This window comes from Chenopodium album, chromosome 9, assembly GCF_948465745.1.
Source record: "Chenopodium album chromosome 9, dcCheAlbu1.1, whole genome shotgun sequence".
Classification (NCBI taxonomy): domain Eukaryota; kingdom Viridiplantae; phylum Streptophyta; class Magnoliopsida; order Caryophyllales; family Amaranthaceae; genus Chenopodium; species Chenopodium album.
The window spans coordinates 69,490,010-69,507,252 of NC_137842.1; the positions used below are offsets into that span (position 1 = coordinate 69,490,010).

The 17,243-nt window shown below is 35.1% G+C and overlaps 2 protein-coding genes across 2 annotated transcripts; one reads left to right on the plus strand and one right to left on the minus strand.

Moving 5' to 3' along the window:
• Positions 1-1,005: 1,005 nt before the first annotated feature.
• Positions 1,006-4,323, plus strand: LOC145560373 (uncharacterized). The gene is made up of 2 exons (XM_081621622.1): positions 1,006-3,431; positions 3,649-4,323. The coding sequence occupies exons 1-2, from the start codon at positions 1,007-1,009 to the stop codon at positions 4,122-4,124; spliced, it is 2,901 nt and encodes a 966-aa protein (XP_081477748.1). The 5' UTR covers position 1,006; the 3' UTR covers positions 4,125-4,323.
• Positions 4,324-4,759: 436 nt separating this feature from the next.
• Positions 4,760-11,605, minus strand: LOC145559037 (glutamate decarboxylase-like). The gene is made up of 7 exons (XM_081620440.1): positions 11,343-11,605; positions 10,905-11,109; positions 6,912-7,112; positions 6,297-6,511; positions 5,891-6,144; positions 5,742-5,794; positions 4,760-5,517 (listed from the first exon to the last, which is right to left on the minus strand). Exons 1-7 carry the CDS (start codon positions 11,426-11,428, stop codon positions 5,032-5,034), a joined length of 1,500 nt encoding a protein of 499 aa, XP_081476566.1. The 5' UTR covers positions 11,429-11,605; the 3' UTR covers positions 4,760-5,031.
• Between the last annotated feature and the right edge of the window lie 5,638 nt (positions 11,606-17,243).

Sequence of the window (17,243 nt, forward strand, 5' to 3'; positions counted from 1 at the left end):
CATCTTATATTCATAGTCTCACCATTAAGAAGTGCCTTGTACACATCATGTATCAAGAGTAAACGGAAGAAGTATTTTTGGAGTCAAATTTAGCATGAGCGTGCTTGCGACGTAAATTATTTGATTGTTGGAGATATTAATGTTCAAGATTTATGAAAATTAAACTCTGACATTCTAAAGTACTTATTGTTTACAGTAATGGTCGTCTCTAAGTGAGGAAGGGTCTGTTCTCATACGTTTATTTTCATTTCAGTTCTGTTCAGCTCCTAATTTACTTCTCTCATAAATTATTCATTTCAGTTCAACTCAGTTTAGTTAAGTTCAGTTCAGCTGAGTTCAGTCTATGAGAACAGGCCCGAAGTTCAGTAAATCAATTTGGCAAAATGGTAAATAAAACAACATAAATGCCTAGTCATCATGGTATTTTCGTAAACATATCAATAAGAGTGGGGCTCATATTTAGCAAAAAATGTTAATTTATTTACAATTTTTCCATTCGACAAACAAATTTTGTTTATCATATTGATAAACTTGTATTTTCTCTGTCTAAGTTGAATATTTTTCATCCAAGATCGACTCATTGTCGTTGTCGAGTCTTTCAAGAATAACAAAAAAAAAACTGGGTTGATTGTGATTACTCCGTTTTAATTTATACTTTGTATTTAACATTTTTCAAAGATAATTGGTACTACAGTGAAAGTTCTTGCCAAGAATGTTTCAACGATGTTGAACGTACAATACAAAGTAGGAAAAAAAATACAAAAAAATCCAAATCAGCCGTCATAAGATATTCAAAACAATCAAAAGTGATGACTATCTTCTAGTAAGTCAAGTTGACTTGTAAGTTTTTCATATAGATTTTCTAAAAAGTCAAAAATTTAGCAAAAGTGAGCCTGAACTAATCTTCAATTCTAGATCTAAGGACAAATTTAGCAACCTACATTTTAAAGCTAAACATATAAATAAAATCACAAGTTATATTAAAAATTTACTCAAAGAAGAAAACATGTTAAATAAAAACTTGATTCCCCTGTTTTTTTGCATACTTTTGCATTTTTCTTTCATTTTCAACTTTGCTGATGCAAATCAGCAAGAAGCAGAAGCTCTCATCAAATGGAAGCAGAGCTTGCATAGTCATAACCAGTCATTTCTGTCATCTTGGTCACTTCCGAGTACCGCGAAAAACAGCAATGTTGTCAATCCATGCCATTGGCTTGGAGTTGGTTGTGAAAATGGTTATGTTACAAGGTTGAACTTAACCAATGTGGGTTTAACAGGTACCCTTTATGCCTTCAATTTTTCTTCTTTGTCGAATTTAACTTTTCTTGATCTTCATGATAATAATCTCTTTGGAAATATCCCTTCATCAATTAGTAACCTCACTAAACTTACTAGCCTTCATTTGGGAAACAACCAATTCATTGGAAAACTACCCTTAGAACTTGGAAAAATGACTACCCTTACATATCTGAACTTTATCAACAACTTTCTTTCAGGCCACATTCCATCTTCTTTAGGCAATCTTACCTCTCTTTCTCTCCTGAACCTTGGAAACAATCGGTTTGTGGGTACGATTCCTCCTGAGCTTGGGAATATAGTATCACTCAAAGAGCTTCGTATTAACTTGAACAACCTTACAGGTCCAATACCGCCTTCTATTGGAAATCTGAGAGGGTTGAAGGTTTTGTCAGTTTATGGAAACAAGTTGTCAGGTTCAATTCCAAAGGAGTTTGATAACCTCACTAACTTAACTTTGTGTTTTTTTTCAAATAACACTATTTCTGGCTCACTTCCTGCCAAGCTTTGCCAAGGTGGGATTCTTCAAGATTTTTGTGCAAGTAACAACAGGTTTTCAGGTACTGTACCAAAAGGGTTGAAAAATTGCACCAGTCTGACAAGATTAAGGCTTGATAGAAACCATTTTGTGGGTAATATAACAGAAGATTTCGGGGTGTACCCCGTTGTTGATTACATTGATTTGAGTTACAATAACTTTGAGGGTGAGATTTCTTCCAATTGGGCTAGGTGCAAAAACATGACTAGTCTCAAGATTTCTGACAACAACATTACTGGTAAAATACCGCCTGAGTTGGGGTTAGCAACCAAGCTGCAGTATCTAGATTTGTCATCTAATCAGCTGGTGGGAGTGATTCCGAAAGAGTTGGGAAATTTGAAGTCATTGTTCAACCTCACATTAAGCAATAACAAGCTCATTGGGAGCATTCCCAATGAACTTGGTAATTTGCTCGATTTAGCCTCTCTTGATCTTGGCGGGAATGGATTAAATGGAACGATCCCAGAAGGAATAGGAAATTGTCTCAAGATGATCAACTTGAATCTAAGTCGAAACAGCTTGAGTGGAGTTATTCCTTGGCAGATTGGGAATCTGGTGAGTCTACAAGTACTGTTAGACATAAGCAGAAACTCACTTTCAGGGGAGATTCCATTGCAACTTGGGAAGTTGGTTAGCTTGGAAGACTTGGATCTTTCTCATAACAATCTTTCTGGCCAAATCCCGTCAACTTTCGATCAAATGCAAAGTTTGATGTCTGTTGATATGTCCTACAACAACCTCGAGGGTCCTCTTCCTGATGGCAAAGTGTTCACAAATGCACCCCTCGAATCGTTTATGGGAAACAAAGATCTATGTGGGAACATAACAGGCTTAATGCCTTGTCCTAGAGCCCTTAATATTTCTAAGAGGAACGGCAAAGATAGAGTGATACTGATTACTGCTCCCATCATAGGAGTTGGAGCTTTATGCATCATTGTAGCGGTTGCCTTGTATCTTCTGAAAGGGGGTAAAGGGGAGAAAACTAGGAAACTAGGCTCACATCGAGAAAACATGTTCTCTATATGGAGCTTTGATGGGAAGTTGGTATACGAGGACATAAACGAAGCAACAGAAGGGTTTGACGCGAAGTACTGTATAGGAGAAGGTGGCCATGGGACTGTGTATAAAGCAGTCCTGTCAACAGGGCAAATTGTTGCTGTTAAGAAGCTGAAAACTGCACAAAACCCGGGTTTTGTGAAAGGAAAGAATTTTGAGGCTGAAATCGAAGCATTATCCAAGATTAGACATCGAAACATTGTGAAGCTTAATGGGTTTTGCTCCCATGCCCAACATTCATTGTTGGTCTACGAGTACTTGGAGAGGGGATGCTTGGGGAAGTTGCTAGGGAACGCGAAGGAAGCAAGAGAATTAGACTGGGAAAAGAGGATTAATGTGATCAAGGGGATTGCAAATGCACTTTGTTATATGCATTATGATTGTTCTCCTCCTATAATCCATAGAGATGTTTCTCCCAACAATGTGTTGCTTGATAGAGATTATGAGGCTCGAGTTTCCGATTTTGGCACAGCTCGGCTTCTATGTCTAGATTCTTGCAACTTGACCGAGCTTGCTGGAACATATGGCTACATTGCTCCTGGTAATACTCACTCTTCTCTAATATACTCAATAATTTTTGTACATCACTTGAAAAGTTGATATATTTTCTTCCATGATATGCTAATTATAGTCTCACTAGAAATTTGATGCATAATTTTGCTTAGTATTTGGTTCATTGTATGCAATGTTACATTTATCTTATGTATCAAATACAATTCTAACCAAAATCATCATCCACTCATTATATTTCCTTGCAGAGCTAGCTTATACCATGAAACCTACCAAGAAATGTGATGTCTACAGCTTCGGAGTTGTAGCATTAGAGGTTATAAGGGGAAGCCATCCGGGAGACCTTATATCTCCATCTTCAAGCTCATCGGCGTACACTTCAACATCATCCTCGTCTGCAGCATCTAACACTTCTCTTCTCGAAAGTACTCCTAACTTGATCCCAAAAGATCTCTTAGACACTCATCTACCATATCCTTCTTCAGGAATGGCTCATGAGATTGCAATTGTCATTAAGTTAGCTTTAGAGTGCATTAAGGATGATCCACATGTAAGACCAACCATGCAGTATGTGTGCCACCAATTGCAACCAACACGAAAATTAGCTCTGTCGAATTCAATAGAGAAGATCATGTCATGGAATGGGTGTGAAAGTAGCAGTGAAGGCGCGAAGAGCATGAGGTCTTCTAGTTGTTCTTCAGGTCATAAAGTTGATATCGTCTAAGCTATTAAGTCTGATGAGCATAAAAAATCGCAATCTTGTATGGGATATCTCTAGACGAGGGACTTTTTGTAGACTTGCTTGTATGTACTCATAGAGATTTAAAAGATTTGTAGTGTACAATAATTTAGAGTACATGAAGCCATGAAGGGCTAGTCGCGTAGATCATCTATGATCTTGTGCCTCTATTAGGTGGCTTAAACCCCCCCCCCCCCCCCCAATTATTTGGAACTTTTGTTATATATAAGTAATTTGATTCATATCAACTCCGATCCATTCAGTCTAAACGAACAGGGCCTTGATATTGACAAATTATCTATTAACCTATACTAAAAGCGAATACTTCCATGACACTTGTCATTATGTTGTGAAAAATTTTCCCGCCTTTTTCGTTTTTTTTTTTTTTTTTGCAAAATCTTTTAGTAAACTACTTATACCTTATGTATTTTATTTCCAGTTTGACAACCATATTCCATTTATACTCAAATGAAATATTCGAGAATTTTTTTTATATACTTTATATTTTGTAATATTATTATTAAAAAAATCTATCAACCGTGCATTGCACGGGATTTTAACCTAGTTAGTTATTAAAGCAGTAAATTACTACATATAACTATATAAGCTTTACACAAACATTTAACACAAAATCTTCAATATTATTTATCAGTGGCAAATTCTTTCAGTCAGAACATTAGAATGCTAAACATTCAATACAAGTATTACTATACCTTCCTCATAATCATATTGTAAGTCCAATGAAAATAAATAAACTAACTTATATCATGGTCTATTTCTCTAAGATAAGAGAAATTCATGATCATACACATATTTAACTAAACCTCGAAAAATAAAATAAGAGCAAAATCACGCTTGGGATACTCCATAGTTGGTTACTTGGTGGATTTATCTAGCAAACACCATTGGTCTTCAACTTCCTTTCATCGACGAATTTCTTCCAAACACTGCAAACCTCCATTTGCATTTCCAAGGCACTCTTCTTCCTAGTCATTTGTTGAGTACCATCTTCTGAGTTTGCAGCATTTAGCTTAGCACTAGCGCGAGCAGGTTGAGCATCAAGCTCGCTCAGAACCTTTTCGATGTCAGCAACAAGACGGTCTGCAAGGGTGCGAGAGAAGTCCTCTCGGATGACAACACGCAACACTGTCACATGTTGCGCGTCTGGAGGCATGGTGTAAGCTGGTACAATCCACCCGAACCTACGAAGCATGTCTGAGATCTCGAACTCATTGTGGATACTGTTATCTTTCAAAGAGAATGCTACTAATGGAACTCCTACATCCTTCGATATGATGTTGAAGCGGCCAGTCTTTTCAATTCCATTCTTCAAGATCACCGCGTTCTCTTGGCAGTTTTCCATGATATTCTTGTATCCCTATCAAATTTATAAGACATAATAACTCCGTTCATTTAGTGAAAATGCAACTGACTAGAAAACGTACAATTATTGTTAAATTGACAAGAAACTGTACATTGTGAAGCTGTGAATGTTAAAAGACCAACTCAACCAAATGTTTAAACTGATGATTGAAGCCCAAAAATATCATTATACTTTATCTTCGAACATTTAACATGTACTAAAAATAACACAAGGAATACCTCAAATCCCAAACGAATCAACTGATAGTATTGCGCAATAATTTGACTTGATCCTACAATAATACAAGATCATTGAACGTTTAGAAAAACCAACACAAGAAAGTTGAATTTACTGAAATAATATAAAGTTTGTAAATTCAGTTATATACCTTTAGAAAAATTGAGAGTAAAAGTGGGTTGATCAGCACCAAGGTAGTTAATATGAAAGATGAGTTCTTCAGGCAAGTCCTCCTTGCTCCTCCAAATAACCCAACCAACACCGGCATACACAAGTCCGTACTTGTGACCACTTACATTGATACTCTTCACCAATGGCAATCGAAAGTCCCACTCCAACTCAGGGTATATAAATGGCGCGATGAATCCACCACTTGCTGCATCCACATGAATTGGAGTATCCCATCTACACACAACAATACAAGAAAAGGAGAAAATTTAGCCTAGGCCAAGCATACTATACACGTTGTTTTTCATTGTAAAATGGACAATAGAGTATAATGTACATAAAAATGATCGAAGATTATTGTTTAGTGTATTTTGTAGCGAGGAAAATACCCTGTTTCTTTGTTCTTGGCCTCAAGGAGGTCGTTCAAGAGCTTAACATCTTCGAATTCTCCATTGAGAGTTGATCCAAGGATGGCCGCGACACAGATAGTGTTCTCATCAACCATTTCCACAGCCTTCTCAGGGTCCATGACATAGTATCCGTCGCTTAGCTTGACTTCCTTCAACTCCACCTCGAAATATCTTGCAAATTTCTCCCAACATACCTATTAGAAAGCATGCACCAAAATTGTTACAACCTCAAAGTAGCCAAATGCCTATTAAAAATGAAGATGGATAACGGTGTATTGAAAAGCATACATACATGAATCTTTTTCTCACATAAAATGGTAAATCCGTAATGATTTATGATTTTTTTTTTTCAAAAAATTAGACGTCTGTTATTACTTATTAGTAATTGACACAATACAACAATTATCTCACGAGGAAATAAGACTATAATCTTACACTAATTCAACTTAATATGTGACCTTTAGAAACAACAACAACAAAACTTTAGTCCCAAAATCATTTGGGGTTATCTTACAAAAAATTAAGAAATCACACTTGGAACCAAAAAAAAAAAAGTAATGGACCAAATAAAATGGGGCTAAAAGTAAAGAATACCTGAACGTTGGCACCAGTAACGATGTTGGGCTTGTCAATGGGTAGGCCGGCAGCCCGCCTTTTGTTTTGCCACCTTCTTTTGAAAGCCAAACCAGCAAGCATGATAGCTTCTGAGGAGCCCACAGTTCCAACTCCAACAGCCACCTCTGAGTCTTTTAGTGGCGCATTAAATAAGTTTGCTATCATGTTAACGCACCTATTCTGTTTCCCACACAATTAACAACATTAACAAACTCAATTAGACTTAATTAAGACCTTTAAACTACTAGTACTAACTTCGATGATACAATCATCTTCCAAACATGAAGAACTCTTATATTTATTCATTCTTAAAGTACCTAGTAGTTAATATTGGTCTAATTAGAAAAAATAATCCCAACTTTCATCAATTTTGGTACAATAATCCCAACTTTAGATTATTCTGGAATAATCCGAACTTTAGGGGGTATTCTTTTTCTTCAATCCCAAACCGGTCAATGAAAGTCAATGACCTGTTGTAACAGGTTATGTGCCACGTGTCAAGCTACAATTGGTCCAAAAAAAAAAAAAAATAATGATTTGAAAAAAAAAAAAAACCAGAAACCCCTTATTCTCCTACCTGACCACCGTAACCCCCACCCCCACCACCACCACCTGCATCGCCGACCCCGCCTACTCCTCCCTTCCCCTGCCCCAACGGTGCGCCGCTTTCTCCCTAAACCCCCTGTGCCGGTGCTGCGACCCACTTTCACCCACAAGTCCCTCAATTTCCATTCGAAACTCCTCCCTCACTCTCGAAAACCCCCCAAAACCCACCTTCTCACCGTCGAAAACCCTAGCGGTTTGGGTTTTCGATGATGGGGGAAGGGTATTTGGGGGTTTTCGAGAGTTGGGGATAGTTTCTGAGGGAGTTTCGAGTGGTGCCGTGGTGGTGGTGGCTCGAAAAGGAATTTCGACTGGTGGTGAGCGGCTGGAAATTAAGTGATGGTACCGGTGGAAAGGAGAGAGGAAGGTGGGTCGCATCACAGGGGGAGAGGAAAACCGGCGATGGGGAAGATGGAAAACCGACACAGGGGGAGGGAATAGTAACAACGGTCGCCGGAGATAAGGTTGAGGGTGGTCGGATTGGGTTTGGGTGGTGGTTTTTTTCTTTTTTTTTTTTTAAATTTTATTTATTTTTAATTTTTTTCTGTTTTTATTTTTTTAAAACCAATAAACGTGTGACACGTGTCATTTTAAAAAAATATATAAAAAAAGAAACTCATTCAACCGGTAACCGGTATTTGGGATTGAAGAAAAAGAATACCCCCAAAAGTTCGGATTATTCCAGTATAATCTAAAGTTGGGATTATTCTACCAAAATTGATGAAAGTTGGGATTATTTTTTCTAATTTTTCCGTTAATATTCTATTCTTAAATTAAGTCATTCTTGTTATATGGGTGCGACATTAATACCTAGGTTATAAATCATTTATATGCTTGTAGAAATAGGTAACATATTACATGTCACCTAAACCAAAACAATTGAATGTTTGTAAATATTACAATTAACCAAAACCAATTTAACATAAATGAATCTAAGTAATACTTTTTTTCTATTTAAGAGATCAAAGTTTAGGGCAAATAATGTTTATTAAATACTTCTCTCGTTTTTAAAATAAAAGTTCTTAGTTGAATTAACTTTTTTTAGTTAGCTAGTGGGAGATATAGTTAAGAAAAAGAGACTATTATAAGATTAATTGACCATGATGAAAAAGAATATAGTAAAGTCGAGTAAAGATGCATTGATATAAAAAATTATTTATCCTGCTTGAGATAGAGCTAGCTTACAGAATGAAAGTAAATTTAAGCACTTTACAAAGTTGATTCTAATTTTTAATATACTACCTCCGTTACACATTATTTGCAACGATTTGACATAAAGTAGAGAGGAAAAATGTCTAATCGTTGCAAATAATATGTAACGGAGGTAGTATATGAGTATTGAGTAATTTTAATTGGCATAAATTCCTATTCCCTCGACTGGTAGGTGGTAATATGGACTATTATTAACCTATCATGCTATTATATATTCCGTGAATAAAGATAAACTATGTAAACATGATTCGATATCAAAAATATTAACCTCGGTTTTGGAATAGTTGTCACCTCAAAAACTTTGACTAGTTCACATTCATCAATAGATAATACTACCAAGCACAAAGTATTAATCATGTCAATAAGCAGTAGGGATTTGACCTGGAAAGGTCGCAACTGGGCTGGAAAAGGTTGTAACTGTTGAAATCCCCACGCATTATGCCAATAGTTGCGCTAATTCTAATTGTCTTTCGATCAGAATAACCACTAAAATAAAGTGACGTTAAATCTTTTGACGACAACAAATTAACTCTTGGTACTTTACTGTTTTTTTTTAACCTAATTCTTATGCTGAATTCTCATTACAGTCTTTTTACCTAATTCTTAGTTCTTTACAATCTTCTACTATCTTAAGTTCAATCACAATATCACATCCATAAGCAGAAGTTGATGGGATATATAGTTCGCTGGTTTTTTTTAAAATGGTAAGGAGGATCTTGGCTAAACTTCTACCCTCACAGATTTTTTGACATAGAATTAACGAGTGAGGTATTTGGGAGTAGACAAGAAGGTAAGGGAATCTCTACCTTTTAAGTACTCTCACTTGGTAATTGGTAGGATTCGAAATTTTAAATCTCAAACCTTTAAGATATAAGGTAAGAACTTTACCAAATAAGCCAAAACTTTATCGGTGTTAAAAGGATAAATAATAGTGGTCCAATTGTATTTATTCTATTGCTAAATACTTCATTTCACATTCACTGAACTTTAAACTCACTGTCATTGGAAGTATATATACTTTGTTCAATTTTTTAACTTTGTTTGAAAATTATTGTCCAAGTGGTCTTCTCGTTCTCTTTCGCTTACCATCTCATTATTGTCCACTTAAAATTTAGACAATCTTTTTTTTTTTCCTAATTTTTCTTTATTATGCAAGTAATAAATGTTAGAAATAGGCATGTAAATAAGGGACCTAGGAAGTAGCATTTTTGTTTCTAAATATCACAATTCACAACCACGTACTAGAAAGTATCTTCGTATTTTTTTTTTTTCCGATCCTTCCTAATTGTATGATATGTTGATAATTTAATTTGTAAAACAGTAAAATTCTAAAATCAAGTAGGACATTAAAAATTGTCCCATCAAGGGCAGCAATTTTGTTGAAAAGGTCATAATATTTGTCCTGACTTATACAAAGAAATTTCTTTAATATGTCCCTTTCGAGTTTTTCTTTCCTTTGAAACTTAGGCATTCATACATGTCCATTTTAAAGACAACTAACATTAATTCTCGGGCAACTACTTTGATTCATATAGTGTTTTTTCTCATCCTATTTGTTCTTCTTGTACAAATTTATTTTACGAGACAAAAATAAATTAAATCGAAAAGGATAAAAAGAATCCGAGGTTGTAATAGTATTTAATAAACTCAAAATGCCTTGGTTGTTCTTGTAGAACAAGTTTATTGGTAATCTTTAAACTTTACAATGGAGACAATACATGGAGTGGAGTGGGCTGTATGTCGCCCTTAAATAATGATTAATCAACACTTTTTTAAATTGTAGTGTTCCTTTCAATACACGTTATTGGACATAATTAAAAATTTTGTGAATGTTACTCGTATTTGTTAGGTAGAACTAGTGTCAATATAATAGATATTACCTTTTTCATTAATGTAAAATATTACAAGTGGTATTAGCCTATTAAATTATTAGGTTGAGCAAAAATTAGTTTTATTTTTGTAATGAAAAAATTATATAAAACGGATGGAAATATGGAATTTATGTACAAAGACGTGGTTGAGAAAATGAGAAGTATAGGAGATAGAAACTTGGTTCATATAATTGACCGCCCGACTCAATCAGATATATAAGTTCAAATAAAAAGAACGCATCCAAAATAAATATTTTAAAAATCGGCCCAATAATAAAAGACGAACCTGGAGCTCAGTGGTGACAGGGTATTCATCCATGTCAACATAATTTTTGTTGATGGCATCCATCATAAGCTTATCACATTCGGGCTCCATCCATGTTGTTACAAACGAAGCCAAATTCAACCTTGGATTTCCATCCAACATTAATTCATCGTTTATTATTTGGTACGCTGCTTCCTTTGGTATCGAATTTTCAGGCATCTTAAACCTTTTTTTACCAAACATATGTAAAAAAATAAATTAAATAAATATATAAACTACAACCATTATGATCATCACGTAAACAAGCAACAAATGAACATATATTATGCGCCTTAGGGATAACAATAAACATTAAACATTAACTCGGCTTTAAAAAATATATAACACGTGACTTTTGACTTTTGTCATATAATAAGTTCTAAGAGTTACATATATCAAAATGTTACGACGATTTATTACCTGGGAAGACAAACTCGGACATATCTTGAAGCGAAAGTAGAGTGAATTGAAGCATCGGATTCAGATGCAGCTTTGGAGAGCGCCATTTTTTTCTTTTTTGATTGATGGATTTGTGAGCTTGAGATAATTGATTGAGGAGAGAATAAGAAATGAGAAGAAAATAGAGGAATAGATGGAGTGGAGAAGAAGAAGGAAGGCCTGTTTTAATTTATACTACGACGAATTTCAAGGAAATTGATTAATCAATTGATTACTAACTTAATTAAAAGTAGTCATTTTAATTGAATGAATAATAAGACTTTAATGATTAAAAGTTTAATAATAGATGTAATTGTATAGATAGTGGCCCAGATGTTAAGTTATACAAATATCTAGGATAATTAATTAAATAATTAATTAAGTTGCCAAAAAAAGAAAATAAAAGATTATTAGTATGTAGTATGAACTTAAGGAAGGTTCATACTCGACTACTCGTTTTCAATTTTACTTTTTTTTTTTTATGGACCGACGAATGTGCATATTAGGAGTAATGTTGACTTGCGCTTTTTTTTTTTTTTTTTTTTTTTTTTTTTTAAGTGTTCATTTCATATTAAAATTCAATGTAAGAAGATTTTATTTTGTATTTGTATTTTGGTAAAGATTTTCTGTTAATGTGTAATTTTTCACGAAATTTTACTAAAGTTTTTATCATTTTCTTTGTGTAATGTCTTTATGTTTTTGGTAATACATATTTTTTGTCAAATACAAAAATGTTCTTTGTCAAACATCTATATGTTCTTTATCAAACACTTGTATGTTTTTTTCGCTTTTTTTTTGTTTAACCAGATGCACCTTGCTCATCATGGTTGCACCCGGGTGCACAAATCAGTTGTTAGTAATATCATACATGAATAAGAGAATAATGAGAGTAGTCAAGCTAAGGTTGACCTAGTGGTTAGAGGTCCTCCTTCCACCCTTATGAGAGGGGTTCAATTTTCACCCCAAGTAAGTGGAATCCTTAATTCTCCCGTACTTGCAAGGAATGAGATAATACGGAGTAATAGATAAGAGGATTAATTTCATGTTTAGGGGAACGAAATCAAACCTAATTATAGGAATAGATTTATTGGTGGAATATATCATGCATGTGTCATTTGATAGTTGTAAGTTTTCTTTTTTTCTTTTTTTTTTTGACCGGTAAACTACGAGGAGGGACCCCATCCTATCTCAGGAATGGGGCTGTGAGGAGTCGAACCCCCATCACATGGGGGGAGATGGAGGGACCAACCATCCCTCCATCCCCTCACTCCTCTTGTAAGTTTTCTTTTGACACTAGCATTCAATCCTACACTCAATAGTCAATAATATGATGTCTTGTCAAAAAAAAAAATTAAACAATACATATTATGTTCCCTTTTTTTTTTTTTTTGAAGCAATGCATGTTATGTTCCTAAATTAAAAGAAGATATAAATCAAATTGATATTACAAATAATTCAATAATACATATATAAAAAAAATTGGATAAAAAAAAAGAACTTACGGCATAAGATGTAAAAAATAACGCATTATACATAGAGTTGTCAATTTGGGTAAATGGGTCGGTTTTGGGTCGGGTCAACTCGGGTTGGGTCAATTTAGACTAATTCCATAACCTATGCGGGTCGGGTTTGGGTTCGGTCATGCTTGAGTCGGGTCATACTTCTTATCGGGTTTGAGTCAGGTTTAGGTCAGGTTATATTCGGGCCGGATGAACAATAGGTCGGGTTTAATTCGGCTTAAAACGGGTTAGGGTAATTTTCGGATTCGAGTCGGTTTCAGTTCATGTCAATAATTTGCGGGTTAGAATGAGGTCGGGACATTCTCGGGTTTTAGTCGGGTTCGGTTCAAGTCAATAATTTGCGGGTTATAATCAGGTCGGGTCTTTTTCAAGTCGGGTTCGGTTAAAGTCAATAATTTGCGGGTTATAATCAGGTTGGGTCATTTCCAAGTCGGGTTATTCTCGGATTCAAGTTGGGATATGTTCAAGTCAATAATTTGCAAGTTACAATCATATCGGGTCATTTCCAAGTCAGGTCATATTCGGGTTCAGCTGACTATAAATAAATAATTATCATTTTTATCAAGCTAATTATTTCCTTTGACTATAATATATATATATATATATATATATATATATATATATATATATATATATATATATATATATATATATATATATATATATATATATATATATATATATATATATATATATGTCAATATACTAGGAAACTATAGTCTATAATTTAGGAAAGTAACTATCTCCTTTGACCATACAACAAATATATACTACATTTAACTCTTAAATTTGAGGATGATGCTCCTTTCTTTTGCTGACCTGGACCGACTTGGTCTCCCTAGATAAAATTTTTTGATTAACAATAATAAGGCGGTATAAATTGCATGCAAGGTGATTTGAAATCGGGTCAGGAATAATTTGGGTTGAATATAGGTCGGGTCAATAACAAGTCGTGTTAATTTCGAGTCGGATTAGTAACAGATCGAGTTGAATTTTTGGGTCGGGTAAGTAATAGGTCTGGTGAAATTCGGTTCGGGTCAATAACAAGTCGGGTTGATTTCGGGTCGAGTTTGTAACAGGTTGGGTTAAATTTGGGTCGGGTTATGAACATGTCGGGTTGAATTCAGGTCAGGTTAGTAACAAGTAGGGTTAAATACTTAAATTCAGGTTTCGAGGGGTTAAAACGGGTTTGGGTCAATTTCGGCTCAAGTCGGGTTCGGTGCAAGTTAATTAAATTGTTCGTTCTAAACAGGTAAATCGGTGCAACATGTAAACTGGTAAATTGGCCGTTTAAAAGCAAATGGGATGGTTCCACACACCCAATTGGACTCTCGGAGGGTATTAGGGACAATGGTAAACATTTCGAAAATTTTTATTTCCAGGCAAAAATAGTCAAAAAAATTCCAAAATTGAAGGCTAATATCCACGCTTTTTGAGAAAATTTGGAGGTTTCGGGGTCCGGTGTAGAAAAGACTTAATATTTTAGGGGATACATCTCGGGGTCATATAATGACGTTTGGAACCATATATGATCATTATATGTTGTATGTCATAAATGTTTGTAGTAGACTTGAGTTAATGAAATCTGTGCAAGTTGTAAACCGGTAAATTGGTCGTTTAAAGGCAAATTGGATAGTTCCACCATCCCAATTGGACTCCCGGGGGGTATTAGGGACCATAGTATACATTTTGGCAATTTTTATTTTCAAGCGAAAAAAAAATCAAAAAATTCAAAAAATGAATACTAATATCCACGCTTTTTGAGAAATTTTGGAGGTTTCAGGGCCCAGTGTCAAAAGGTCTTGAAATTCTGTGGGATACATCTTGGGGTCATATAATGCCGTTTGGAACCATATATGATCATTATTTGTTGTCATAAATGTTCGTGGTAGGCTTGAATTAATGAAATCGGTGCAAGTTGTAAATCGGTAAATTGGTCGTTTTAAGGCAAATTGGATGGTTCCACCCACCCAATTGGACTCCCAGAGGATATTAGGAACCATGGTAAAAATTTCGGAAATTTTATTTCTGGACGAAAAAAAGTCAAAAAAATTCCAAAATAGAAGGCTAATATCCACGTTTTTTGAGAAATTTTGGAGGTTTCGGGGCCCGGTGTAGAAAAGTCTTGATATTTTAGGGATACATTTCGGGGTCATATAATTCCGTTTGGAACCATATATGATCATTATATGTTGTATGTCATAAATATTCGTCGTAGACTTGAGTTAATGAAATCCGTGCAAGTTGTAAACCGATAAATTGGTCGTTTAAAGGCAAATTGGATAGTTCCACCATCCCAATTGGACTCCCGGAGGGTATTAGGGACCATAGTATACATTTTGGCAATTTTTATTTTCAGGCGAAAAAAAGTCAAAAAATTCAAAAAATGAATACTAATATCCATGCTTTTTGAGAAATTTTGGAGGTTTCAGGGCCCAGTGTCAAAAAGTCTTGAAATTCTGTGGGGTACATCTTGGGGTCATATAATGTCGTTTGGAACCATATATGATCATTATTTGTTTTCATAAATGTTCGTGGTAGGCTTGAATTAATGAAATCGGTGCAAGTTGTAAATCGGTAAATTGGTCGTTTTAAGGCAAATTGGATGGTTCCACCCACCCAATTGGACTCCCGGAGGATATTAGGGACCATAGTAAACATTTCGGAAATTTTATTTATGGGCGAAAAAAAGTCAAAAAATTCCAAAATTGAAGGCTAATATCCACGTTTTTTGAGAAATTTTGGAGGTTTCGGGGCCCGGTGTAGAAAAGTCTTGATATTTTAGGGGATACATCTCGAGGTCATATAATTACGTTTGGAACCATATATGATCATTATATGTTGTCATAAATGTTCGTTGTAGACTTGAGTTAATGAAATCCGTGCAATTTGTAAACCGATAAATTGGTCGTTTAAGGGCAAATTGGATGGTTCCACCTACCAAATGGGACTCCCAGACGGTATTAGGGACCATGGTAAACATTTTGGAAATTTATTTCCGGGCGAAAAATGTCAAGAATTTCAAAATTGAAGGCTAATATCCACGCTTTTAGAGAAACTTTGGAGGATTCGGGGCCCGGTGTCGAAAAGTCCTGAAATTCTACGGGATACATCTCGGGGTCATATAATGCCGTTTGGAACCATATATGATCATTATTTGTTGTCATAAACGTTTGTGGTAGGCTTGAGTTAATGAAATCGGTGCAAGTTATAAACCGATAAATAGGCCGTATAAAGGCAATTTGGATGGTTCCACCCACCCAATTGGACTCCCGAAGGGTATTAGGAACCATGTTAAACGAACATTTCGGCAATTATTATTTTCAGGCGAATAAAGTCTGGAAATGCTAAAATTAAAGGCTAATATCTACACTTTTTGAGAATTTTTAGAGCTTTCGAGGTCCGTATCGAAAAGCCTTGAGACTCTAGGGAACCATATATGATCACTATTTGTTGTCATAAATGTTCGTGGTTGGCTTAAGTTAATGAAATCGGTGCAAGTTGTAAACCGGTAAATTGGTTGTTTAAAGGCAAATTGGATGGTTCCACCTACCCAATTGGACTACCGGAGGATATTAGGGACCAAGGTAAAAATTTCGGCAATTTTTATTTTCGTGCGAAAAAAAAGTCAAAAATTTCAAAAATTGAAGGCTAATGTCTACGCTTTTTGAGAAATATTTGAGATTTCGGGGTACGATGTCACAAAGTTTTGATATTTTAGGGAATAAATCCGGGGGTCATATTATTCCATTTGGAACCATATACGATCATTATATGTTGTCATAGATGTTCATGGTAGACTTGAGTTATTGAAATCGGTGCAAGTTGTAAACTGGTAAATTGGCATTTTAAAGGGAAATTGGATGGTTCCACCCACCCAATTGGACTTCTGGAGGGTATTAGCTAGGGAACATGGTAAACATTTCAACAATTTTTATTTTCGACAAAAAATAAGTCAAAGAATTCCAAAATTGAAGGCTAAGCTCTACGCTTTTTGAGAAATTTTGGAGGTTTCGAGACCCGGTGTCGAAAAGTCTTGAAATTTTAAGGGATACATCTCTGGGTCATATAATGTCGTTAGGAACCATTTATGATCAATATAAGTTGTAATAAATGTTCGTGGTAGGCTTGATTTAATGAAATCGGTACAAGTATTAAACTGGTAAATTGGTCGTTTAAAGTAAAAAAATTCAAAAATTGAAAGCTAATATCTACCTTTTTGAGAAATTTTGGAGTATTCGGGGCCTGGTGTCTAAAAGTCTCGAAATTCTAGGGAATACATCTCGGGGTCATATAATGTCGTTTGGAATCATATGTGATCATTTTTTTTTTGCCATAAATGTTCGTGGTAGGCTTGAGTTAA